Source organism: Cherax quadricarinatus, chromosome 53 (assembly GCF_038502225.1).
Source record: "Cherax quadricarinatus isolate ZL_2023a chromosome 53, ASM3850222v1, whole genome shotgun sequence".
Lineage (NCBI taxonomy): Eukaryota > Metazoa > Arthropoda > Malacostraca > Decapoda > Parastacidae > Cherax > Cherax quadricarinatus.
Window position 1 is genome coordinate 19,838,008 of NC_091344.1, and position 11,378 is coordinate 19,849,385.

The 11,378-nt window shown below is 38.8% G+C and overlaps 1 protein-coding gene across 6 annotated transcripts in view; it reads left to right on the top strand.

Annotated features, from left to right (window-relative positions):
* Positions 1–11,089, top strand: part of Gnptab (N-acetylglucosamine-1-phosphate transferase subunits alpha and beta) — a 96,315-nt gene extending 85,226 nt beyond the window's left edge. For 2 of the 6 annotated variants that reach the window (XM_070096405.1, XM_070096406.1), the window contains exons 17-18: positions 1,498–1,756; positions 2,437–3,582. In XM_070096405.1, coding sequence (XP_069952506.1) covers positions 1,498–1,756; positions 2,437–2,565 — 388 coding nt within the window. In that variant the 3' untranslated portion in view covers positions 2,566–3,582. Of the gene's footprint in view, positions 1–1,497; positions 1,757–2,436; positions 3,587–3,616; positions 5,977–9,917 lie in introns of those variants that run through there. The other 4 variants (XM_070096408.1, XM_070096407.1, XM_070096411.1 and 1 more) reach the window with 4 other exon arrangements.
* The last annotated feature ends 289 nt before the right edge of the window (positions 11,090–11,378 follow it).

The following is an 11,378-nucleotide window of genomic DNA, read 5'->3' on the forward strand; positions in this document are numbered from 1 at the left end:
TGAGCATGTTAGATAGGAGTGAATGGAGACGAATGGTTTTTGGGACCTGACAAGCTGTTGGAGTGTGAGCAGGGTAATATTTTGTGGAGGGATTCAGGGAAACCAGTTAGCTGGACTTGAGTCATGGAAATGGGAAGTACAGTGCCTGCACTTTAAAGGAGGGGTTTGGGATATTGGCAGTTTGGAGGTTGACTTTTAAACTGTCGTATCTGAGCGCCTCTGCAAAGACAGTGATTATGTATGGGTGAGGTGAAAGTGTTGAATGATGGTGAAAGTATTTTCTTTTTAGGGATTTTCTTTTTGGGCCACCCTGCCTCGGTGGGAGACGACCGACTTGTTACAAAAAAAAAAACTTTTAGTAATTGTAATGATATAATACAGTACGAGTTGAACCCCATTCATCTTGTTTGAGCTCTACGTACAGTATTCACTCTGAACACAATTTTTTCAAATGCATTCCCCATGCAGATCACCAGCTTATAGTATCAGCTTATGGGCTCTTATATTTTTATAATAACATACAGTGGTACCTCGGGATACGAACAGCTCAAAACGCGAACAATTATGTAAGTGTATTTATGTAAGTGCTTTTTGTAAGTGTATGTTTGGGGGTCTGAAATGGATTAATCTAATTTTCATTATTCCTTATGGGAACAAATTTTTTCGGTATCAGCACTCAGCCCTTTGGAACAAATTAAATTCATATCCCGAGGTACCACTGTATGTGTATTTTGTAGTTACATACTATATAAACAAGAATATTTTTAATGTTATGACAACATTACTACATAAATTTCAGTATTAGTATGTATAGTACTGTATTGTAGTGTTCTGATAGTTATTCTCCACACAAGTATCAAATGTTTGCCTATAGTATGGTAAATATTTACTATTTTGATAGTTATTCTCCACACAAGTATCAAATGTTTGCCTATAGTATGTAAAGTATTTACTTGATAATATGTGCAATCATTATTTAAATGCATTAATTATTTAGTATTATTGTTATTGATTGATTGTGCTTGTACTTGAGTTCTGGAAGTGGGAAGTACAGTCCCTGCAATCTGAAGGAGGGGTGAGGATATTGTAGTTGGGATGAGGGCATTTGAACTGTTATGTTGGTGTACCTCTGGATGGAATGAGTGATGGTGAAAGTGTCTTTCTTTTTTTCAAGTCACCCTACTTCGCTGGGAGATGGCCGGTGCAATAAAAAAGAAAAATTCATCTAGTGTCATAGGTGTTGTATGGTGTTTGAGTCTAGAAGAATATTTTGAGAAAAAGTCTTTATAAATCTGTGCTGTTTTAATTGTTATAATTCAGCAAGGAATGTGTTTTATTTCCCTGCCTCAGTGGGAGACAGCCAGTGTGTTAAAAAATATACCCATACTGTATTTTCACCTTGACCTTGTCATTTTTATAATCTGCAAAATCACCGATTGTCATATAAGATTAGCAGTAGTTAGAAATGCATCACACTGAATGTCTTTATTTTTTCAGGAAATTCATATGTTTGAATAGTAACCTAGACCCAAGAAGTAAGGAAAATGATTTGATTCACGCCCTAGTCCAGGACACTTATGAATCGCTCTTTCCTGTGCCTTCCTCATTTGAGTTACCCGTGAACTACCGAAATCGGTTCCTGTATATTGAAGAACTATTAGCCTGGAGGAAATGGAGAGATCTTATTCGTGCACTCATCTATGCTTGTTTGGCTTCCTTAATATTTCTCACCTTGATCAACTTTTTCAGTACGGAGGTATGTATCAAATTATTTTTATCCGAAGGAGCTTGTTTGGTGTCATGCAACTTATTGTTGCCTTTCATAATTAGTAGAAAGTTTGTGATAGTGACAATTGAGAATTTATTTTGTATTTATGAAGTGTAAAAATTAATCTTCTTTTATTAAAAAATCATATATGTAAATTTTTGCAAGCAATAACTTCAGTGAAGCTTATCTTGTGTATTTACATTTATGGAGATGAGTATTTTTTTCTTTTTTTTTACTATATTCTGCATACTGTACTTGTACCCATTACATTACTAAAGCAGCAAAGTGTAAAAACATTAAAAGAATGTCTAGTAGATAAGGTAATACATCACACTAAAATTAATGCAATACTGTACATAATTTGACTAAATCACACTGTACTCAGTTTATCTTGGGTTAGCTTACCCTTTCACTGTCCCTTATGTAGATCCATATGATTGGGGCCATTGGCACCTACATAGATCATCTTGTAAATTATAGCACCCTCAAATATGCTGTGAGCAGTAAATTTTGGCCTAGACCTCAGAGAATGGGTCTGTACAGTTGATGTGCACAGTATAAAAAATATGCCACACTTTGATGGGAACAACAAACCTTTTACTTTGTGTTTGACTTAAAATAGCAACTCTGGATTGTTTCTAAGGTGGATTTCATGGTTTTATTGGCAGTTTCAGGTGCCATTTCATAGATCAAAAGACATACTCTTGCAATGGAGAAGCTTATGGTGTGTCAGACCAGAAGCAGCCTCAAAGTGGTGGAAAGAGTTGATTTTTGGCTATTTTCCTGAGGCAGAATAAGGTTTATATCCAATCTGTTTTCTGGGATTTTACTAGATCTACTTCAGTTATTGGGACATCCTAAACCATGACTAAACATTTTTGGTTATAGTTTATTAGCCAAGGAATAGGAAACATTTTTATTTTTGTGATAATGTTGGATTCAGAATGGAGGACAAGTGTATAGGAGAGGCCTGGGGATGTGAACAGAATGAAGGTTGTTTAGTGGCTGGAATGCCTACAATATTTGTTTTGGACTTTGTTGACCATACTGTAGAACTGGTCAGTATAATTGACCAAATTACTGGCTTATGGGCATTTTATAAGGTAACTCTGATAAATAAATGGGCAGTTCCTTGTGATCTTTGTATAATATTGAAGGCATACTAGCAAAATAGCCAGGAATTGAGTTTGCTTGAGTACTGAACTTTATCTAAAATAGGCTTTAATTTGGGCAAAATTGCTGTTGTGTAAAGTGCTCCCATAACTCCAGATTTGCCCTTATATAATTCTGCAAGTATTCCATCAAATTTTGCATATTTGGTGTCTAGAAAAACATTCTTTACCATTTTAGAAGACAAAAATGGATACACAGAAGGGGGCTTTCAATCTGTGTGGGTGTCAGCAGTAAAGGGGTTTAATTTATTAAGAATTATTTACCATCATTGAAACACTGTATATTAATTTTAAGATGTTCAAGCTGATTTTCTTTCTGTTATTACAACAATAAATTTATGCTCGTGTTTGGCAAACTGAGCATTACTTGATGATGGAATTCTGTTGGACCATAACCAGTGGTCAAGGAAGAACCCTCCTGGAACAAAGATTTTTTTTTTTGTAGTTTTGTCCTTTTATTAAATGTGCTTCTTTCAAACACCTCCAGGTTAAAAATCTGAGCAAAGTCTTATCTTAAAACAGTTTCTTTAGAATTCTGAAGAATTCAGTATTTTGGTGTAATTGTCTTGCTCAATTAGAAATAATATAACCTCATTATGAATAAGAAAACATAATAAATGTGATTTCCTAATTTTCTAAAAATGTATCAATACATTCCCCTTTGTACTGTATATAGCTGGAAGGCCTTCGTAGAAGATGGTGCAGAAGACGACGACGAAGAGATGGTTTTGGAGGAGTTCGGGTGTGAGAAGATACTACACTTTGAACTCATTAATCTTGCTTTAAATTTTGCTGTATTGTAACAGTTTTTTTTTTTTTTTTTAGTTTTTTTTTAACAAGTCGGCCATCTTCTACCGAGGCAGGGCAACCCAAAAAGAAAGAAAACCCCCAAAAAGAAAATATTTTCATCATCATTCAACACTTTCACCCCACTCACACGTAATCACTGTTTTTGCAGAGGTGCTCAGAATACAACAGTTTAGAAGCATATATAAAGATACACAACATATCCCTCCAAACTACCAATATCCCAAACCCTTCCTTTAAAGTACAGGCATTGTACTTCCCATTTTCAGGACTCAAGTCCAGCTATATAAAAATAACCAGTTTCCCTGAATCCCTTCACTAAATATTACCCTGCTCACACTCTAACAGCTCGTCAGGTCCCAAATACCATTCATCTCCATTCACTCCAAGCTCACATGCTCATGCACGCTTGCTGGAAATCCAAGCCCCTTGCCCACAAAACCTCCTTTACCTCCTTTTATGTATATATATAAATATACATATATATTCTTTCAATGTACCAGCCGTATCCCACTGAAGTGCGGTGGCCCAAAAGGAAAAACAAAAGTTTCGCCTTTTAAATTTAGTAATATATACAGGAGAAGGGGTTACTGGCCCCTTGCTCCCGGCATTTTAGTCGCCTCTTACGACATGCATGGCTCATGGAGGAAGAATTCTGTTCCACTTCCCCATGGAGATAAGAGGAAATAGACAAGAACAAGAACTAGAAAGAAAATAGAAGAAAACCAAGAGGGGTATGTATGTATATGCTTGTGCATGTATGTGTAGTGTGACCTAAGTGTAAGTAGAAGTAGCACGATGTACCTGAAGTCTTGCATGTTTATGAAACAGAAAAAAGGACACCAGCAATCCTACCATCATGTAAAACAATTACAGGCTTTCGTTTTACACTCACTTGGCAGGACGGTAGTACCTCCCTGGGCGGTTGCTGTCTACCAACCTACTACCTGTATACATATATATATATATATACTATACGTATTTTCTTTTTGGGTCACTTTTCCTCAGTGGGAAGCAGCCGATATGTTGAAAAAAAAAAATATACATATAGCAGGCATGTGTGAGCATGTAAGATAGGAGTGAGTGACAAATGGTTTTTGGGGCTTAACAAAATGTTGGTGTGAGAGCAGGGTAATATTTTGTGAAGGGATTCAGGGAAACCGGTTAGCTGGACTCGAGTCCTGGAGGTGGGAAGTACAGTGCCTGCATTCTTAAAGGAGGGGTTTGGGATATTTGCTGTTTAGAGTGACATCTAGACTGTTGTATATGCGCTCCTCTGGCAAGACAGTGATAGTGTGAATGATGATGAAAGTGTTTCGAGTCACCCTGCCTTGGTGAGAGATGGCAAGCGTGTTAAAAATAAATTGATATACTGCTTTTATTAGTTACATTTGCACCATCCTCTTCTTTCTGTTTATAAGTACATTAGCTGAATAATTAGGTACAGTGGCCAGATTGACTATTATTACCATCCTTAAGACTAACCAGCATTTTTATTTTTATTTTCTAACTTTTTATTAATATGAAATGCAAATCATGGTTGTATAGAATTGCTTAATATGTTGAAATCCATCAAAATCACTCTGCTGGTCATCCTTAACACCAAATAACTGGTCACAACTTGTTAATTCAGTTGTTTTAAAATATGGGTTATTATTATCATCATTAGCACTAACTTCATCAGGCATTTCATTGCACATAATGTCGTTTTCTCTGCCATCAAGTGAATTGAAGATACCACTTTTCTTAAATGATTTGCCAACAGTTTCAATTTAGGTATCACAAACCTCTGTAATCCATTTGAATAATGTTGCCAGTGACTCAGCTCTTGTGCTTCCTCCAATTATCCAGATGTTTAATTTCTTTCTCGTATTATCCTTGAAAGATTTATTTATAGAGATAACCAATAAATAACCAGAGGTTGTACAAGGCTTGTGTGGGGAAGATAATTGTGTGGACAGGAAGGGTGAAGCGTCTGCGAGTACAGTAAACTGAGTGAGGGGTAAGGAGAAGAGAAAGAGAGTGCCTCTTGCCACTCTCCTCCATTCTCCTTTCCATGACCTCCAACTTAGGGGTGATGCCTCTTACCCAAGCTCTCTGGCAACCCACCTGTATGTTCTTATGTAATGGTTGTATGTGAATAAAACTTGTCTAGCATGAGCAAGTAAGCCTACTGCAGTGTACCTCTATTCTTATGCTTGTCAAGTGTTTGGGCTGACTATTTCTCTGTTTTTGTTACAAACATATTGAAGTTTTTGGTGCTATTTTTACATCTTGAATATTTTTTTTTTTTTTTAAGTTTTTCTACGTCAGAACTATTTGGCCTTTTTAAAGTCTTCAGAAACTGGTCGTATCTCACCGAGGCAGGGTGGCCCAAAAAGAAAAACAAAAGTTTCTCTTTTTAACTTTAGTAATGTATACAGGAGAAGGGGTTACTAGTCCCTTGCTCTCGGCATGTTAGTCACCTCTTATAACACGCATGGCTTACAGAGGAAAAATTCTGTTCCACTTTCCCATGGAGATAAGATGAAATAAGAACAAGAACTAGTAAGAAAATAGAAGAAAACCCAGAGGAGTGTGTATATGTATATGCTAAAGAATAAAGATTTTATTTCTTTGCAAAGGTTACAATGTGTAATTACAATTTTGATTTGTTGATTCCAAAAAAAGCCACTATCATGCCGGAGCATTTTGGGCAGACTGATCCTAGTACATAATAACTACTAAAGTCTAGACAAGATAAGAGTGGTTAACTTTTTAATAAATCTTATTTTATCTTAATACTTAATATTGGCAGTTTGGAGGGATATGGTGTGTATCTTTATACGTATATATGCTTCTAAACTGTTGTATTCTGAGCACCTCTGCAAAAACAGTGATTATGTGTGAGTGTGGTGAAAGTGTTGAATGATGATGAAAGCATTTTCTTTTTGGGGATTTTCTTTCTTTTTTGGGTCACCCTGCCTTGGTGGAAGACGGCCAACTTGTTGAAAAAAAAAAAAACTAATGCGAAGTAGTAAAGGTGGAGATTTATAAGAATAATAATCTTGAAATTGGGATACGGCCAGTTTGTGGTGTAAATATTATGCAGAGAATTCGATTGTGGAAATTAGGAGAAGGTGTGGAGTTGATAAGAATATTAGTCAGAGGACTGAAGAGGGGTTGTTGAGGTCATTTGGTCATTTAGAGAGAATGGCTCAAAATAGAATGACATGGAGAATGTATAACTCTGCAGGGGATGGAAGGCAGGGTAGGGGTCATCCTTGAAAAGGTTGGAGGGAGGGGGTAAAGGAGGTTTTGTGGGTGAGTTGCTTGTACTTCCAGCAAGCGTGCATGAGTGTGTTAGATAGGAGTGAATGGAGATGAATGGTTTTTGGGACCTGACGAGCTGTTAGTGTGAGCAGGGTAATATTTAGTGAAGGGATTCAGGAAAACCGGTTATTTTTATATAGCCAGACTTGAGTTCTGTAAATGGGAAGTACAATGCCTGCACTTTAAAGGAGGGGTTTGGGATATTGGCAGTTTGGAGGGATGTATAATAGGACGGTAGATATATAATTGGGGTCCTGATATTATATTCTATATGGAGTTTATTATATTATTTCAGGTCACATTTTATATTTTATCTTTATATATTCTTCTAAGCTGTTGTATCTGGGCACTTCTGCAAAAACAGCGATTATGTATGAGTGAGGTGAAAGTGTTGAATGATGATGAAAGTACGTATTTTCGTTTTGGGGATTTTCTTTCTTTTTGGGTCACCCTGCCTTAGTGGGATATGGTCAGTTTGTTGAAAAAAAAAAATATACGCACGCACGCACGCACGCACGCACGCACGCACGCACGCACGCACACACACACACACACACACACACACACACACACACACACACACACACACACACACACACACACACACACACACACACACACACACACACACACACACACACACACACACACACACACACACACACACACACACACACACACACACACACACACACAGGGGTGGGTGGATTGCATTTTCTTGGACTGCAAGAAGGCGTTTGACACAGTTCCACACAAGAGATTGGTGCAAAAACTGGAGGACCAAGCAGGGATAACAGGGAAGGCACTACAATGGATCAGGGAATACTTGTCAGGAAGACAGCAGCGAGTCATGGTACGTGGCGAGGTGTCAGAGTGGGCACCTGTGACCAGCGGGGTCCCGCAGGGGTCAGTCCTAGGACCAGTGCTGTTTCTGGTATTTGTGAACGACATGACGGAAGGAATAGACTCTGAGGTGTCCCTGTTTGCAGATGACGTGAAGTTGATGAGAAGAATACACTCGATCGAAGACCAGGCAGAACTACAAAGGGATCTGGACAGGCTGCAGACCTGGTCCAGCAATTGGCTCCTGGAGTTCAATCCCACCAAGTGCAAAGTCATGAAGATTGGGGAAGGGCAAAGAAGGCCGCAGACGGAGTACAGTCTAGGGGGTCAGAGACTACAAACCTCACTCAAGGAAAAAGATCTTGGGGTGAGTATAACACCAGGCACATCTCCTGAAGCGCACATCAACCAAATAACTGCTGCAGCATATGGGCGCCTAGCAAACCTCAGAACAGCATTCCGACATCTTAATAAGGAATCGTTCAGGACCCTGTACACCGTATACGTTAGGCCCATATCGGAGTATGCGGCACCAGTTTGGAACCCACACCTAGCCAAGCACGTAAAGAAACTAGAGAAAGTGCAAAGGTTTGCAACAAGACTAGTCCCAGAGCTAAGAGGTATGTCCTACGAGGAGAGGTTAAGGGAAATCAACCTGACGACACTGGAGGACAGGAGAGATAGGGGGGACATGATAACGACATACAAAATACTGAGAGGAATTGACAAGGTGGACAAAGACAGGATGTTCCAGAGATTGGACACAGTAACAAGGGGACACAGTTGGAAGCTGAAGACACAGATGAATCACAGGGATGTTAGGAAGTATTTCTTCAGCCACAGAGTAGTCAGTAAGTGGAATAGTTTGGGAAGCGATGTAGTGGAGGCAGGATCCATACATAGCTTTAAGCAGAGGTATGATAAAGCTCACGGCTCAGGGAGAGTGACCTAGTAGCGATCAGTGAAGAGGCGGGGCCAGGAGCTCGGACTCGACCCCCGCAACCTCAACTAGGTGAGCAACTAGGTGAGTACACACACACACATACATACATACATACATACATACATACATACCTCATCTTAAAGCTATGTATGGTTCCTGCCTCTACTACCTCACTTGCTAGGCTGTTCCACTTCCTGAATACTCTATGACTAAAGAAATACTTCCTAACATCCCTTTGACTCATCTGGGTCTTCAACTTCCAATTGTGACCCCTTGTTTCTGTGTCCCCTCTCTGGAACATCCTGTCTCTGTCCACCTTGCCTATTCCACGTGGTATTTTGTATGTTGTTATCATGTCTCCCCTATCCCTCCTGTCCTCCAGTGTCATCAGGCCAATTTCCCTTAACATTTCTTCGTAGGACATTCCCCTTAGCTTTGGAACTAACCTTGTCGCAAACCTTTGCACTTTCTCTAATTTCTTGACATGCTTGATTAAGTGTGGGTTCCAGACAGGTGCTGCATACTCCAGTATGCATGGTGTACAGTGTCTTGAGCGATTCCTTACTAAGGTATTGGAATGCTATTCTCAGGTTTGCCAGGCGTCCATATGCTGCAGCAGTTATCTGGTTGATGTGTGCTTCCGGAGACGTGCTCGGTGCTATACTCGCCCCAAGCTCTTTCTCCTTGAGCGAGGTTTGCAGTCTTTGACCACCTAGCCTATACTTCGTCTGCGGTCTTCTTTGCCCTTCCCCGATCTTCATGACTTTGCATTTGGTGGGGTTAAATTCGAGAAGCCAGTTGCTGGATCAGGTATCTAGCCTGTCCAGGTCTCTCTGAAGTCCTACCTGATCCTCATCTGATTTAATTCTCCTCATTAACTTCACATCAAATGCGAACAGGGACACTTCTGAGTCTAACCCTTCCATCGTGTCATTCACATATACCAGGAATAGTACTGGTCCTAAAACCGGCCCTAGTTGTACGTGATGAGGTATAACACCCACTGTGATACCTCATCACGTACCATGACTCGTTGTTGCCTCCCTGTCAGGTATTCTCTGATCCATTGCAGTGCCCTTCCTGTTATACGTGCCTGATCCTCTAGCTTCTGCACCAATCTCCTGTGAGGAACTGTGTTGAAGGTCTTCTTGCAGTCCAAGAAGATGCAATCAACCCACCCCTCTCTCTAATGTCTTACTTCTGTTACTTTATCGTAAAACTCCAGTGATTATGTATGAGTGATGGTTAAAGTGTTGAATGATGATGAAAGCATTTTTCTTTTTGGGTCACCCTGCCTCAGTGGGAAATGGCTGGTTTGTTGAAAGATGATGATATTATATATACTATATAAGAATTATGAATATTTTGGCAAAGAAGTCAGGGGGTTGAACTTTACATGGTATATATGTACTTGGAGTATACCTGGAGAGGGTTTCGGGGGTCAACGCCCCCGTAGTCCGGTCTGAGACCAGGCCTCGTATAGGGTTATACTCAAGTAGTATAATATTTTGTGTGTTTCCTTCATGATCCAAAATACACAAATATGGTGTTACATGGATACCATCATTATTATTAATATTTTTATTATTATTTATTATTATTCTTTCTTTCTTTCAATGCACCAGCCATATCCCACTGAGGTGGGGTGGCCCGAAAGGACAAATGAAAGTTTCTCCTTTTAAATTTAGTAAAATATACAGGAGAAGGGGTTACTAGCCCCTTGCTCCCGGCATTTTAGTTGCCTCTTACGACACGCATGGCTTACATAGGAAGAATTCTGTTCCACTTCCCCCTGGAAATATTATTATTATTATTATTATTATATTCACAAAAAATAATAAATTCAATAGTGATTACATATTGTATTGGACTTTGGTTTATTGGTTATACTACGTATATTGAGTCCTTTGATTTCTAAAGTATTTACAAGTAAGTAAAGCAGTATGGCATGTAGCTTTTATTGTCTGCCATAAGATCTCACTTGCTGTAGTATTTAAGGATGGTATTTTATCTTGTATTATGGAGAGGAAAAATTTTACTTGGCGTAGTTTATGCAGATTTATAGCTGCATCTTAATCTATCATAAGTGTTACAAAAGAAGTTGTGTACCTGTGCATTAAAGGGCATTCCATATTTCATAATTGTATCATTTTATTTTAAATAATCTTGTGCTTGGAATGATAGTATAATTTATTATAATTAAGCAATAGAGCTGCTAGATTAGGGAATATTGTCACTTGTTAACCCTTTCAGGGTCCAAGGCCCAAATCTGGAGTCACGCACCAGTGTCCAAGAATTTTCAAAAAAAAAATTTGTTATTTTTTCTTATGAAATCGTAGAGAATCTATTTGTGAAGGTAATAAAACAAAAAGTACGAAATTTGGTGGAAAATTGACGAAATTATGCTCTCGCGAATTTTGATGTGTCAGCGATATTTACGAATCGGCGATTTTGCCGACTTTGACTCCCATTTTAGGCCAATTACATTACTCCAATCAACCAAATTCTTAGCTATTTCACTAGTATTACTTCT